A 16,708-nucleotide genomic window follows, 5' to 3' on the forward strand; every position below is an offset into this window, starting at 1 on the left:
CCAGAGGGGTCACCAAGAGAGTGTTGCAAGTATAACAGAGGAGGTATGACAAAGGAGCTATAACAGAGAGGGTAATACAGATGAGGTATGGCAAAGGAGTACAACGCATGAGATATGATAAAGGGGTATGAAAAAGGAGGTATAACAGAGGTGGTTTAAAAGAGGGGGTATAATGGGGGCTATAACAGAGGAGTGTAACGGAGGGATAATGGAGGGGTATATATAAGCCGCATTATACTGACTCTAAATGAACCTATTGCTATTCAGTAATTAGTAATAATCAATAAAATCAGTACTGTAGAAAAACTTAGCAATCAATAACATTAAACGTGATAAATCAGGGAAACTATAGAAAAATGTGCATCAGTCCATCACATGATATACTGACATACTGCATGAGAAGAGGCTTGTGTGTGTGTGTGTGTACATGAGAGAGATCTATATAAATGCAGCATTGCCCTGAAATATGTTGGTACATATGTTCCCTGGTGTCACATATAGCGTGTAATTACTGCTTGCACTCAGCACAGACTGTTTGTGGCCTGATGTCTATGGCAGATGATATATGCAGATGATATATGGAGCACATGATTAAAAATGGCACAAGGCTCATTTACCAATGGGGGGCATAAATCAGATGTAAAGCTCACACAATGCACTTTTCTCCCCACTATTTCAGATTTAAAACTGGCAATGAATGAGGGGCAAGAAGGTGCAATGGCTCAGGGCTGACTCCTGTTCAGTTAGTGCTATTATTTATAGCCCTCTAGAGCAGTTGCTGATAAGGAAGATTATAGGATGTTCGTCACAGTAGGGCTAGGCGGAGACACCAACACATCTGGGATCATCTTTTTAAAAGAGAAGTCTAGTAACCTATAGCAACCAAACTAATGGTTTCCAAATGCAAACCCTTGCTGAGGGCCAGAACAAGGGGTGGGCAGCATAAGGGTAGGGTGCAACGGTGGAGGAGGAATGCTAGGACCCAAAGCACATATTTCTGCTGCCTTCTCTATCTCCAACCCTGTGCATCCAGGGTGGAGGAGTGGTGATGATTGGTTGCTATGGGTTACTAGAACTGAGGACCACCTTGCAACAGTTACTGTTTTAAATCTTTGTTCAACAATGTACGGCCCATCAGCTCTTACGTCCCAAAAACCAAAGGATGTGGCCAGTGGCGTAACTAGATGTTACTGGGCACCACAGCAAATTAATTTTAGGGCCCCAAACATATCCAGAGGTTGTCCTGTTCTACCAGTAGATATTGAATTTGCTCATTATTTGGGACTCATGGGGCCCCTATACCTCCTGGGCAACTGCAAGGTCTGCTTCCTCTATAGTTACGCCCATGGATGTGGCCCTGTTTCATTTTCCCATATTCCATGCCATGAATATTCGAATGGAGCTTCACACCATTAACTGTACATTGTTGCATATCATATGTCAGTGTTAATTTCAACAGGAACAATGGGATAATGATCTGTTTATATGGTGGGCTGCTGTTCTACATTCCATAAGTGTCTTTGGGTTGTACCTGCTCTTCTCTTGCAATTTCCCTTGTTCTTCTCATCTCTCTTACCTGTTTTCTTACTCTGGGCCTTGTTTTAAAGAGGTGGTTCACCTTTTAGTATGTTATAGAATGGCTAATTCTAAGCAACATTTCAATTGGCCATCATTTTTTCTTTTTTTATCGCTTTTGAATTATTTGCCTTCTTATTTTGACTCTGTAAGAGTACACATTTATTGTTCTTGATTACTCATCTTTCTATTCAGGCCTCCTCCTATTCATATTCCAGTCTCTTGTTCAAATCAATGCATGGTTGCTAGGGGAATTTGGACCCTAGCGACCAGATTGCTGAAATTGCAAACTGGAGAGCTGCTAAACAAAAAGCAAAATAAATCAAAAAATACAAATAATAAAAAAATCAAAACCAATTGCATACTAAAAGTTAAATGGGCCCTGCCCTTTGACAGAGCAGCAGTTGTTCAAAGGGGAACTATTTAAAAAAAGCAGCATCAGGCCTCGTAGACACCCCCATACACACACAGCCAAACACTCTATATCCATGTACATATCAAATATGTGTGATTTATGGGTTTATGGAACTGTTTATCTCTTTCAGGATGACATTAAGGAGAATGATGGCAGTTTGTTGGGAGACCCCGGTCAGACTTCCCCTGAAAAAAAAGATGGTGTGAAATGGCAGAAGCCTCGTCTGTCCCGTAGGACACTGATGAAATGCTGCCTGGTGAAATGGATACTGTCCAGCACTTCCCCACAAGGCCCAGGTATTGCCATTTATATTTTGGTGTACTCATTGCACATTGATTTTTTTCAGTGTACTTGCAAGAGCCAATCAGGTGTCTTCCTGCCAAATAAGAACCTTTAGCAACTTATATCAATGCATGGGGCTGCGCTACTCTTGCCTGTGTACAGCAGTTAATGGAAATCTTCCATTCTTTATTAAAGGGGTTGTTCACCTTGAAATAAACTCTTAGTATGATGTAGAGAGTCAATATTCTGAGACAATTTGCACAATGACCCCATGTGAAAGTTGGAAAGAGACAGAAGAAGGTGGCGAATAATTTAAAAACTATAAAAAATAAAAAATCAAGTGCAATTGAAAGGTTGCTTAGAATAAGCCGTTCTATAACATACCAAACGTTAACTTAAAGATGACCCACTCCTTTAATGTTATTCTTTTCTATATATTCATCTATCTATCTTCATCTATCTATCTCCTCTCACTCTCTATCAATCCATCTATCTATCTGTCACTCTATCATCTATATCTCTCTCACTCTCTATCTATCTATCTATCTATCTATCTATCTATCTATCTATCTATCTATCTATCTATCTATCTATCTCACTATCTCTCTCTCTCTCTCTCTCTCTCTCTCTCTCTCTCTCTCTCTCTCTCTCTCTCTCTCTCTATCATCTATCTATCTATATGTCTGTCTCTCTATATCTATCATCTCTCTCTCTCCCTCATCTATCTATCTATCTATCTATCTATCTATCTATCTATCTATCTATCTATCTATCTGTCTGTCTCTCTATATCTATCATCTATCTATCCATCAATCCCTCAATCAATTATGGGGTGGGGGCAGGTAAACAGAAAATGTTGGATTTCCCACTGCTTTGCTTTCTATGAAGAAAGGAACTCCATGCAATACCATTTGATTGAGCAAAGGCTCCCTCTAGTGGCCACAGCAAATAATGAAATACAATGTTATCATAAACGCAGAATGAAAAATAGGAGCTGCCAGTGTAAATTAGGCATTGCTAGCACCAATGTACCTGGCCTTTGGCCCCTGAGTTGGGAAGCCTTGAATATGATCGTCATCTCTTTTGCTGCTTAGCACACAAGGAGACACAATTGCTCACTATTGAAAGCTGAAGGTGTTAATCAGGGAAGCTTGAACTCTGATCTCAAGTATAAATAAGTCACATACTTCACTGCACTTGAGGAAATGGAACAAGTGCCCACTTCCCAGCTCTTCTGTTTCCGAGAAAGACATTTGTTCCTCATGCAAAGCATTCATATAATATGCATCTGTAACAAGTCTATGCTAAAAGGGCAGATTTTCCCGTGAACTGTGAATTGGCTGCAGGTCGAATGCCCCTGGGTCAGTGAGCAGTGCTACAGCAAGGCACAGCGTGCAGAATATTCTGCAGTCTCCATCTATTATTTAGCATTCTCCCTGGGACATGATTACTTGCCAGTGGAGCTGATCAACCTGAAGACCAGAAAGGGCAAATGCACTTGTGCATCTGGCTGATTGCAAAGTAACAGTGGGTTAGAAATAAAAGTGTATTTTCCAGTTAAATAACTGCCAGCAGCTCTAGAGCCAAGGAAAGGGAGTGTGTGTAAGCTTCTTCTCTGCATTGTTAAGTATTATATCTGACTTTAAATTGATACTAACAGTGCCAAGTCCAGATGTGCATGTTGGCACAAGGATGTAATCATTTGGCAAGTGAGAGTTCTTCTCAAACAGCCCCTTCCTATGGCTCCATAGAAAACTGCTACATATCATATGGTATGATAGATGATGATTGATAGATAGATAGATAGATAGATAGATAGATATAGACAAATGGACAGATTAGAGAGATGATAGCGATAGATAGATAGATAGATAGATAGATAGATAGATAGATAGAGATGGACAGATTAGAGAGATGATAGATTAGATAGATAGACAGACAGAAAGGTAACATAGACATAGATAAGTAGAGAGAAAGAGATGATAGATTAGACAGAGAGAGAAAGATGATAGATAGATAGATAGATAGATAGATAGATAGATAGATAGATAGATAGACGGACAGAATAGAGAGATGATAGATTAGATAGAGATAGATATAGACAGACAGCCAGATTAGAGAGAGAGATAGATAGAGATATAGACAGATGGACAGATTAGAGAGATGATTGATTAGATTAGCTGTCTCAAACAGCCCCTTCCTATAGCTCCATAGAAAACTGCTCCATATCATATGGATAGATAGATAGATAGAGATAGATAGATAGATAGATAGATAGATAGATAGATAGATAGATAGATAGATAGATTAGAGAGATGATAGATTAGATAGAGATCATCATCATTTATTTATATAGTGATGATAGATTAGATAGAGATAGATATAGACAGACGGCCAGATTAGAGAGATGATAGCGATAGATAGATAGATAGATAGATAGATAGATAGATAGATAGATAGATAGATAGATAGATAGACAGATTAGAGAGATGATAGATAGATAGATAGATAGATAGATAGATAGATAGATAGATAGATAGATAGATAGATAGATAGATAGATAGATAGATAGATAGACAGATTAGAGAGATGATAGATTAGATTAGATAGACAGACAGAATGACAGAAAGGTAATATAGATATAGATGAGTAGAGAGAAAGATGATAGATTAGATAGATACTGTAGATAGATAGACAGACAGACATATAGGTAACATGGATAAGTAGAGAGAGAGATGATAGACAGATAGATAGACAGATATAGACAGACAGATATATTACAGAGATGGAGAGATGATGGATAGATTAGATAGACAGATATAGACAGACAGATATATTACAGAGAGATGATAGATTAGATAGATGACTGTACTTGACTCAGTGTGCCGGAGCTGCTTTCTCAACTTTCTCCCCTCTTATATCTCATTAACGGTTACAGACAAGCTAACTGTGTACATTTGCATGAGGATCCATTAAAGCCTCGTGGGAGCGGAGAGGTGACCCCAGTGTCCCATCATGCTTTGCTATCTCCATTGTTTCCCACTGTGGGGGGTTCTTTGTATAAAAGGCACAGCAATGTGATGCCTCAGGCAGGTACAGCAGCGTTTATGCATCCATTAACAATTCTAGAGGGACGTGCGTCCGTGTTTAAATCGCAAGAAGCAAAATCAATTTACACAGGCTGTCAGGCACATAAACGGAAGATGCCGGGACAGAAGCCGCTTCATTTGCTTCTCTATAAATGTATTTTTTAAAGACAGTGCTTCTTCTACTAGTGAAACAAATGTGTTAATATGTGTAATGGTTTTCAAACGTGAAATCGATGGAGACAAGGCTGAAGTTCCTAAACTGTGGGTCTGGACCAATAGAAGGGTGCAAAGTATTGGATGGAGTCTAGCCTGAAGAGCTGCACTGTTCTGAGTACCCCTACATCCATGTCAGGTTTATTATAATCATCTTATTTCTATACATGGGACCTGTTATCCAGAATGCTTGGGACCTGGGGTTTTCATACCTTAAAGGATAAGTAAACCTTTCAAACAAGTGAATGTAAAATTAATAAGAGTGTTATTCCAAGAATCATTCATTATTTATTTTGTTTTTACTCCAAGAAAGGAAAGATTTGATAAAGGTTTCTAATCTTTTTATCCTAAGCAGAAGAACATCAGAACAGCCTCTAAAAATAAATAAATAATGGACGTACACTGCAAAAGTGCTTCGAATAGCACCCTCATCAATTTTACACTCACTTTTTTGAAAGGTTTACTTATCCTTTAAGTCAACCAGAAAATCATGTAAACATTAGATAAACCCAATAGGCTGGTTTTGCTTCCAATAGGGATTAATTATATTTTAGTTGGGATCAAGTACAAGGCACTGTTTTATTATTACAGAGAAAAAGGAAATCGTTTTTTAAAATTTGGATTATTTGAATAAAATGGAGTTTATGAGACACGACTTTCTGTAATTCAGGGGTTTCTGGATAACAGGTTTCTGGATAACGGATCCCATAACTGTATCAGTATTTGTGTTATTAACTAACGGGTCCAAACCAATGATTGAGAACAAACGTTTGACAGGCCTCCTAGGGCCAGAGAATCTAACATTGAGGGCCCATTCCCAAAGCTGGCAGTTAGTGTCATATAGACTTATGCCCTATAGGTGGTACCATAGATAAGTACGGGCTGATTGGATGGGGACCAGGAGATCCTCTGGTACAGGTCAGTCCAAAATGTGTTATTCTTCTGTCTAAATCAGGAGCAGTAGATCAGTAAGTAGTACCGCTAGCAAAGGAAACTTTGGACTTGTTTTTATTATTCTCCCCTTTAATTTTTTTCTGCCAGGATTCTGAATTTATTCCCACCTTGTTACTGTAGATGCAGCATCCACCTGTGATGAGCAAGTGAAATCATTTAGGGTCATAGATATTGCTCAGTGCATTGTTTTGATCCCTTTTGCAATTTGCATTGTTTTTCTTTTCTAGTTTTCAAGATAGTGTCCGTTTCACACTGCCGATATAATGAACTGAAATAGCAGTGCCACCTGCTGATCATTGCGTCCAACTTGCTACAGTCTACAGCTGAAAATTCATTTTGTGAGCAAGTGGGTCAAAATGAACAGCAGATGGTGCTTTTGTTACAAATCAAATATATTAGCCGTGTAAAAACTGTCACTATCTTGAAAAGTAAAAAAAAAAAAAATATGTAAGTGATATGAATTGCAGAAGGGCTTAGAAGAGCACGCCGAGCGATTTTACATCCCTTTTATCCTTTTCCTTTAATCTGCTGCAGGAACATCAAATAAAACATTAGTTGTCCAATATTTCTTTCAAATACCAAAGGGAACCCCCGAAAAACAAATTTCACATGAATCTGTTTTAAAGGGTTTACATTTCCATTCACTACAATTTGGCTGAATCCACTGCAGTTTGAGTGTAGTTATGTCAGTTCCCTGTTAGGTCCTAGCTATGTGTGAGCAACTAGCAGGACACTTTGAATAAGAGACTGGAATATGAATAGGAAAGGGCATGAATAGAAAGATGAGTAATAAAAAGTAACAATAACAACACATTTGTAGCCTTACAGAGCATTTGTTTTTAGATGGTGTCAGTGACCCCCATTTGAAAGCTGGGAAGGGTCAGAGGATGAAGGCAAATAATTCAAAAACAATAGAAAAGACATAATGAAGACCAATCGAAAAGTTGCTTAGACTTGACCATTCTAAAACATAGTAAAAGTTAACTTTAAAACAGAACCACCCCTTTAAGACTGATATTCTCTCTTGTTATTGCCCTTCTAAGGTGGTCCATTATTTTACTGTCTTGGATATTTCCAGAACTATAACTCTATGACTGTTCTGAGCATTTTGTCATAGACAGGTATCCGTGTAATAGGCTAAAGGGGGAGGCAGATGAAGTCTGGAATGGAAACAGGTGCCTGAACAGAAATTGTCTTCTAAACCTTACCCTACTGCTTTCCTTATTAGCCATATCTGCACAAGGCTCTCAATACTGTACAGACCATTTACACAGTGGTTCAGGCTCATTACTCAAGGTGTAGGCTAAAGGGAAACACTGCTGCATTCAAAATAACAGAAGAACCAAGTTTGGACAGGGGTTCAAGATAGGCCCTGGTATTTCAAGTACACAGAGGCCCAAACAGCTCCCACAGGCCTAATAAATAATGACTGTACATAGCACCTTACAGCAAACATTAAATAACTCAATAAGGGTTCATTATATCTTACTTTGGATCCAGTACAAGTTACTGTTTTATTATTACAGCGAAAAAGGAAATAATTTAAAAAAATAAATAAAACTATTTGCTTATAATGGAGTCTATGCGAGATGGCCTTCCCATAATCAGGAGTTTTCTGGATAATGGGTTTCCTGATAATAGATCCCATACCATACCTGTAACTGGTAATTGGTTAGGTGGCAGAAGCATGTACAAACAAACTGAAATGCTTATACAGTAAATGAAATAACCACTTGGTGGCACTGTAGAGCTTTAAGCGCCTACTAATATAGCGCAGTGTAAAAAGTTTAGAGTAGGGAGCACCATCCATCAATTGGAGAGACAGTGGTGTGCAGGGTCTGATATATTAGTCACACTTTTAGTCACTTCTTTTACTAAGTAGTTTTAAAAAAAGGAATCTAGGAAAAACATTAAAATAAGGGAAAGAAACAGGGAGATGGAAAGACTAAAGAGAGGTTGGTGGTCTATAACTATGATCGTCAGAATGGGTATCAGACCAGTCTAGTCGGCTTACACCAGTGCATAAACCGGCTCCTGAAATCACCTAAGGATACCCCTTGAATTGCACCCCTCCCAGATACGTGGATAAGACTAGGTTACTAGGGGCAATATAGATAAGAACAAGTATTTAGCCTGCCTGGCTGAAATGCGCTTCCACATCAAAGGCACAATCAATCAGTTAAGATTACGTTGTTGAGGTCTACCCATTAATTCTCCGCTGATTGACAACCCCTTCACCCACATAGCACCCCTTCCGGTTTCATGGGTAAAGCATAACCTATTATGAAGGTCTCATCTCGCCACCCTGCCTAACCGTTCCTAAAATGCGCATGACGCATGTTTCGCCCGCAGTAGTCGAGCTTTGTCAAAGGCACGAAACCGCCAGAAGCTCACATCTATAAATAAGCATGAAGACAACTGTCATGACTTCAACAGCCAGTTCACATGCTGTTTGCACTGGTGTAAGCCAGTAAGACCCATTCTGACGATCATAGATATAGACCACCAACCTCTTACCTTTAGTCTTTCCGTCTCCCTGTTTCTTTCCCTAATTGTTATGTTGTTCCTGGATCCCTTTTTGTAAACCTACTTAGTAAAAGTTATGTTTTAAAGTTTGTTCACTGAGTGATCGGATTGTGGGATGGGGAGGTGCAGTTCTATGGGTCAGTTCTTTCCTTTCTCTCACATGTGAGCCGGAGAGATGGAGAGATATATAGAGTGATGGAATGACAAGTGCTAAAAACTCTGCTGAGACAGTGAACTCCGAGGCAGGGATATCTGGCTTGATTTCCTTTTTGTCAGCCTAGTGACCTTGAGCAAGTGATTTCCATTTGTCCGGACAGAAAAATACATTGTAAGCTCGACAGGACAGGGGCACCTTGCCCACATCATTCTGCAGAAACATGAATTGTGCATTATAGGAAAATAGATCATTATAACAGCATATATATATATATATAAACCCCCATAAACACAATGGGCCTGATTCAACTCATCTGCAAAGGCTTATCCTGTGGGATTTCTCGTGAAAACTCAATAAAACCTGTAGAAAAACTGCCACCACTCGCTGCAACCCTAGTACTAGGAATAGATCAGATTTTGCTCAATGTGAATGTATCACTATACATTATAGTCCCCTCGATGCCTACCTTTTTATTTGGAAGGCTTCTTCAGTCATTTTACAAACGACTTGTCTATATCATTCCCTCCATTTCTCCTTCCCTTTCTCTCATACAGAAACAGGCAATGGCCATAGTATAGGCATAAAGGTCACATGGTTGGCTTTGCAGGAGGATCCAATGACAACTGGGCCCATCAGGAGTTTTTCGGGTACCCTGTTTGGCCAGTCAGACACTTAGTGCAGACAAGAATGGGTCTTGATGTGGCAGGACCTGTCTTATAATTTTATATTTGCCAGGTTTGGTACTAACCAGGCCCGGATTTGTGGAAAGGCCACCTAGGCCCGGGCCTAGGGCGGCAGGATTTTAGGGGGACGGCATGCTGCCTAACCACACCCACATTGGTTCAAAAACAGTGGGGGATGCGCTGGAGATACAATAATTTTTTTAAATTTCCCGTGCACCAATCCCCATTGCTCCGGTCCAGATAATAAAAGGGGAGGGGACAGGGGCGACAAACTGCAGTGGGCCTAGGGGCTTCCACTATGTAAATCCGGCCCTGGTACTAACACCTGATTTTTGTTAATATGTATCTGTATTTTTGTTGATGGTGAAAATTTGTAATTTAGCAATAATATTTTTTTTTTTTTTTTGTGTGAACTTAAGGGAGCCCTGGCTTAATGTTGGACCATAAATGGGGAGCTTAAACCTAAGATCTGAAAATCTTTCTATGGGGATTTAAATGTATTTAAAGAATAGGTAAAAATAGATATATATAATACACAAAAGCCATGAATATCTTGTAAATTATATCCTTATAAACGGTGAGTTCTGATGTCATCAGTTATAAACGGTGAGTTCTGATGTAATTTGTGTCACATGACTCACTGAAACTTGTGTATTATAATAAATAAAGTACCCCCAGTTGCAAAATATGAGGATATTAGAAGTTACTTTGGAGTTCCATGACCTGTATAAAAATACTCGGCCTTGTGTTTTTATATGGTCATAAAACTCCTCAGTAACTTATAATATCCTTATATTTCACAAGAGGGGGTACTTTATTCACTATATAAGGCACAACAGTGTGTGCGAGATATTGTTTACCTGGTATGACACTGCCTGTTCCTTTATCTGCCTATGGATATAAAGCAGTTTATTGAGTGCTGCTTTTAATAAGCAGTTTTGAGCATGGATGGCTAGAGAGATCCATCAAGCTGTGTTATATTGCTTTTCCTGGTGTCAGCACTGTTGGAAAACCCAAGGCCATGCTAATTGTTTGTGTCTGAGGTGAGAATTCTACCTGATTATATTTTAGGCCAGGGTATAGAACATGATGCTTTGATTACCACTTACTTCTTTAGGGTTGCCATCAATTCTCTAGAAAAGGGGAGTAAAACAGTCTGGCACCTACAACAGGGGAGGGATCTATCCTAGTTAGTTAGTGGCCTCTTGATCTCCTCCACAACGGCAGTGATCCAAAGGAAGGTAAAAAAAAAAACTCTGAAACCTCTACATTTTGCCTCAGAGGGGGTAAATACTCCTTCCTGACTCCAAGATGGCAATTGAATCGACTTTTTTACTAAGAGCTATTTTCAATAAAAAAAAGCCATCCTACCCTTTCTTAAAGCTATCTAATGTATCAGCCAGTACAACTGATTCAGAGAGAGAATTCCACATCTTCACAGCTCTCACTGTAAAAACCCCTTCCAAATATTTAGCCAGAACCTCCTTTCTTCTAATGTGAATGGTTGACCTTGTGTCAGCTGAAAGGGTCTACTAGTAAATAAAGCATTAGAGAGATTATTATATTATCCCCTTATATATTTATACATAGTTATCATATCTCCCCTTAAGCGCCTCTTCTCCAGTGTGAACAACCCCAACTTGGCCAGTCTTTCCACATAGATGACACTTTTACCAGCTTAGTTGCCCTTCTTTGGACCCTCATTAATTCAATAATATCCCATTTGAGCACTGCAGGACCAAAACTGCACGGCATATTCTAAATGGGGACTTATTAGAACTCTGTAAAGTAGAAGAATAACCCCCTCCTCCTGCAAATCTATGCCCTGTTTAATACAGCTCAAGACCTTATTTGCCCTTGAAGCTTCTTACTGGCATTGTTTGCTACAGTTAATTATCTACAAGGACTCCAAGGTCATTTTCCATTATGGATTAGTGCCATAGTGAAGTCCTATTTAGGGTATAAGTGGCTTGCATATTTTTACATACCAGGTACATTTATCAACATTGAATCTTGTCTGCCATGTAGCCGCCCAAACTGCCAGTTTGTCAAGATCCTGCTGCAAGGATTCTGCATACTGGATGAGCAGGACTCTATACTACAGCAGAGGGGGTGCTGCCCATGGTGCTGAAATGAAATTACTGGACAGTGAATGATCAGGGCTCTATTCAGCAGAGGGACCCCACCCAAAGTGTTGAATGCCTAAATTTTAGTTCTGGGTATGAATAACCAATGATATGCAGATAAATAGAGCCCCCTGTGCACAAAAGGCTATGCCAACAGGTTTTACTAAACTTAAAGGGGTGGTTCACCTTTAAGTTATAGAACGGCCAATTATAAGCAACTTTTCAATTATTCTACATTATATATATATTATTGTTTTTAAATTATTTGCCTTTTACTTCTGATTCTTCAAATGGGGGTCACTGACCCCATCTAAAAACAAATGCTCCATAAGGCTACAAATGTATTGTTATTGCTGCTTTTTATTACTCATATTTCTAGTCAGGTCCTCTCCTATTCATATTCCAGTCTCTTATTCAAATCAATGCATGGTTGCTAAGGTCATTTGAGACCTAGCAACCAGATGGCTGAAATTGCAAACTGGCAAGCCGCTGAATAAAAAGCTAAAACTACAAAAAATAAAAAAAACAAAAACCAATTGCAAAGCGTCTCAGAATATCCATCTCTACATCATACTAAGGGGTAGACTCGCCAGCATCAACTTCACACACACACCAGTTAGCCAGGTGCAAATGCGATACGACTACGACAGTACACTAATATACGGAGTTTCGTCCTGGGCGCCGAACGCGTATGGAGGTCTTTATTATAAATGTTGGTGCAAATGCTTGAAGTTACCACTTTTTATTACACATGTCCAGGCAACCCAAATAAAGACACGAGCGTTAATCTAATGCCCTACACATGAGCCCACTGTAAAATGAATGTTCCATATGTTATAAAATGTCTGGAGAAAACCAGTTACCCAAAAAAAGTTTATTAGGACTTTTGCTGGCAATCCCACGTAAAAAAGGAAAAGTCGCCAGCGTTTTTTGAACTTCAATGCATTTTCGGGACACAGGATATGATGTAAGTGACAGAAGATTGAGGAAGATCCAGTTTCTTTTTAGCACTTCGTCTGGTCTGAGGTAGCGAAGTCAACTCTGGCGAAAGAGGTCACATTCAGTAAAATCCGCACTTTACTGAATTTGCGGAGTAATGACCTTTCGCCAGAGCGAAAAGTCACCTGGCGATAGAGTGCAAACTAACGCTAGCGACGGTCTCTTTCACTAGTGAATTGGCGCCTGTTAGTGAATAGGCGATGTCCCTACGGATGGTTACTCTGGTGAATTGTCGCTAGCATTAACAACTTCGTCCTTTAGGAATCTACCCCTCAAAGGTGAACAACCCCTTTAACAGGGTTATGTTTTCTTTTTAATGAAGACTAAACCTGGCAATAAGTTTCACAAAACCAAAACCTATGCCCCCCCCCACCTCCTTTGTAATTATAAAAGGCACTGTACGGCAGTCAGTCCATGTGATGTTGTGCCGGCTGTGTTTGAAGTTTACCTCGCTTTGAAGTTCTAAGAGGATGAACCGAGACACAAAGTGATGTCAGATCTCTGTATTTAAAGGAGGAGAATGAATGTGTTGAAGGGACCTATAAATGCAGCCACCCCCGTCTCATGTAACAGCCCAGTGACAGCAGCCAGTTTATCCACCCTTACGCTGCAGCATTGGGATACCCATTGCAATGGGTTCAGTCATGAGCTATATTAAGATACAGAAGAGGATCAGCCAAAGAGGGCAGAATGGGTCCCAGACCAGGAGAAGGGGCGGCCATCGTGCAACAGGTGATAATCCTCCATTAGGCAGTAACATTCTTTACATTTGCTTCTATCATGTTGGCGCATGTAGATGGTATGTGATAATGATACATGTACTATTTCATATCCTTTCAAAGGGAAAGCATACCTAATCAGTTTTGTCTAGGTTGCTTTTATTTATCCCTATAAAGGCAAAGATTAGTACATATGTGCAATATCGCTGCATGTATAGAGTGAAAGTAGCCTCAGCTGCATTGTCTTTTCATGTCCAAAACATTTCCGTGTTTCTTTTTTTTTTTTTAGAAGATGTTTTTATCCTTCCCTTGTCAATTGCATGGATAGAGTAGACATTAAACAAGAACTTGTATTTGCAAGTGATTAATCTACAATGCGTATAACAAGAAGCCAGGGCAGCAGGTAGTTTGTGTACAGGGAGCATTATTATTATTAACATTTATTCATATAGCGCCAGCATATTTCGAAGCGCTGTTATATTACTATCCCATGCATGTGTCATTATTATTTTATCATATATAGCAACGACTCTTTTACAGAGATTATTTATCATTCATTTCTCTAGTGGAGTTTATATTCTAAGGTGCCAAACGCTTGTACCGTAACACACCAAGGTCAATGTCATCGGGAGCCAATTAACCTGTTTGTTTCTCAAGTATTCCTGCCGGAGGAGATAGGAATATACGGGGAAAACACACCCAGACTTCTTATACAGTACACATCTTGGAATCAAACCAATTTCTACAAGGATTAAGTGCTCACCATTCTGTTGTATGTCCTTGTGCCAGTTGCAACTATGACAGTATTTTTGGTCCCAGACAAAGGACACATTGCTCTGTGTGCTAGAAACCCCTGTTCTTAAGGTAGACAATAAATACTGTGCTCCAGATGCACCTTGCATTCAGAGGCAGTCCAAAAGATAGTCTAGTGAATGACATGCAAGTAAGGGATGTCCAAGCCCATGCTCATGCTCAGACTCATATATGGAGGCCAAAAGCTGTGTCTGCCTTTATGCAATTTATAGTCAGGTGCACTTCCCAGTAGAAGGCACCACAGAGTAGAAGCAAGGGACATAGTGGGCATAAACATGGCACATTGCACCCTTTTTAGCCTTTCACACCTCTCCCTATTTATAAATGAGCCCCAGGATCGTAAATGGTGGAACTTGTATGAATTACATATTTCACGAGTTCAATGGAGCAGGGATATACAACTGCATAAATGCTTAATTTGAACATTGAGCTTCCATCTGAAGGACCTAAGTAGGATGATTTACAGTACTACTGATTTCAAACAAATAAAGCAATATTGGTTGGTTGCAGCAGGGAAATATGGCCGCCCGCACGGCAAGCAACAAATTCTATTTGAAGGCAGCACCTGTTAAATCATATTGCACGGGGGCACATATATCTGCGAAATCTAAGAGCAAGCAGAGCCTTCCCATGACCTGTACTGCCTGACAAGGACATGCTTAGCCACAATGTCCCTCCTGGGGCCGGTGCCAAAAGCTGATCTAACCACTGTCGAGATGGTAGTGCAGCCTCAACTGAAAATAACATTCGCTTAATTGAGCCCATTAAAGACTGCAGGACATTCATTTTTGAGGAAATTATCGAAGAACTGATAATCCCACGGTTGTAATGACTGAACAGGGATTTAGCTACAGCCCATTGCCAAAAGTTGATGAGAATCCTGGAAAGTTTGTGCTGTGTATCTGTATGTAACACACAGTAGGCACAGGGATTGCTGGAAACACTGCCCAGCTCACAAAATACATGTCACCATATGTTATAAAATGCACTAAGTTTGCCCAGGAGCAGTAACCCATAGCGACCAATAAGATGTTTGATTAAGTAGCAAACTTTTATTTTATTAAATTTGCCCGATAAGGCTGGAATAACACGTTGCGTCATCATCAGATCCATCGCGATGAGAGGAAACGGTAAAAAGGTATGTAATAGAAATGTTGAACCTTGTCACTGCATGCGTCCGACACGACTGTCGGATGAAGACGCAATGTGCAGCATTCGCATCGCATCCGACAGTCATGTAGTGTCGGATGCATGAAGTGACCAGGTCCAACATTTCTATTACTTACCTTATTTTCATGCATCCATATCATCGCATCCGCTTCGTCGCAACGTGTAGTTCCAGCCTAAAGCTTTGGGAATGTTCCCACAGGTGTAGCACCTGTACAGATGATCCTGAATAAGCCCAACACAATATACCATCAACTCCAATGAGTTACCAATATTCTTTCTTCATAGATAAAGAGTTCCTGTGCCTGTGCCAAGCAAACCCTATGTATGATCAAAGCATAACCCAGGCAAGACACTAAAACTGACCTTAGACATTGAAAGCCACTCATTTGGTGATGTCATCAAACAAGGGGATCTCCGTCCAATTTGACAACCCATGTCCTGATCTAATCGTTGGCCTCAGAGCTTTTGGGAGAAGACTCTGTCAATGTACTGATGTAGTCCATCATCCCATCATTTGATGGTATTTTCAAACCTGTCTGATGAATATCTTGCTGATTTTAGCTAGACGTGGACTGGACAGGCCCCATACACAGACCAATGAGCTGCTGACTTGGTCTGGAGGGAGCAATATTACTGCCTATATTAAGCCGTATATAAACAGTTTTACAATGGCAAAACAGATCTATACAATCTGCACACAATGCTTTATGCAATGCACGTGACTCTGTCTCACATATAGTTCTCCTGATATCTGCAGCAGGGAATGATATGATGAACATTCTCTCTATGCTGACTCTTGTCAAAATTGAGGCGCCCAAACATACACATCAAACTGAGAATTACATGGGTTGAAGCACTTCAGCATTTGATCAAGCCATACTTCTCTTAGAACAAGACAAACAAAATATGAAAATGTGGTTGTGACATTATTATATACAGTATAAGCATGGCGTCAACTATCAATGTCAACGATTTAGTTTAAATAGT

At 39.8% G+C, this 16,708-nt stretch overlaps 1 protein-coding gene across 3 annotated transcripts in view; it reads left to right on the plus strand.

Moving 5' to 3' along the window:
* Positions 1–16,708, plus strand: part of LOC108711554 (calsenilin) — a 63,939-nt gene that overhangs the window by 17,286 nt on the left and 29,945 nt on the right. For all 3 annotated transcript variants that reach the window (XM_018253426.2, XM_041586973.1, XM_041586972.1), the window contains exon 2: positions 2,121–2,286. In XM_018253426.2, coding sequence (XP_018108915.1) covers positions 2,121–2,286 — 166 coding nt within the window. The remainder of the gene's footprint in view (positions 1–2,120; positions 2,287–16,708) is intronic.

Source organism: Xenopus laevis, chromosome 3L (assembly GCF_017654675.1).
Source record: "Xenopus laevis strain J_2021 chromosome 3L, Xenopus_laevis_v10.1, whole genome shotgun sequence".
NCBI lineage: Eukaryota > Metazoa > Chordata > Amphibia > Anura > Pipidae > Xenopus > Xenopus laevis.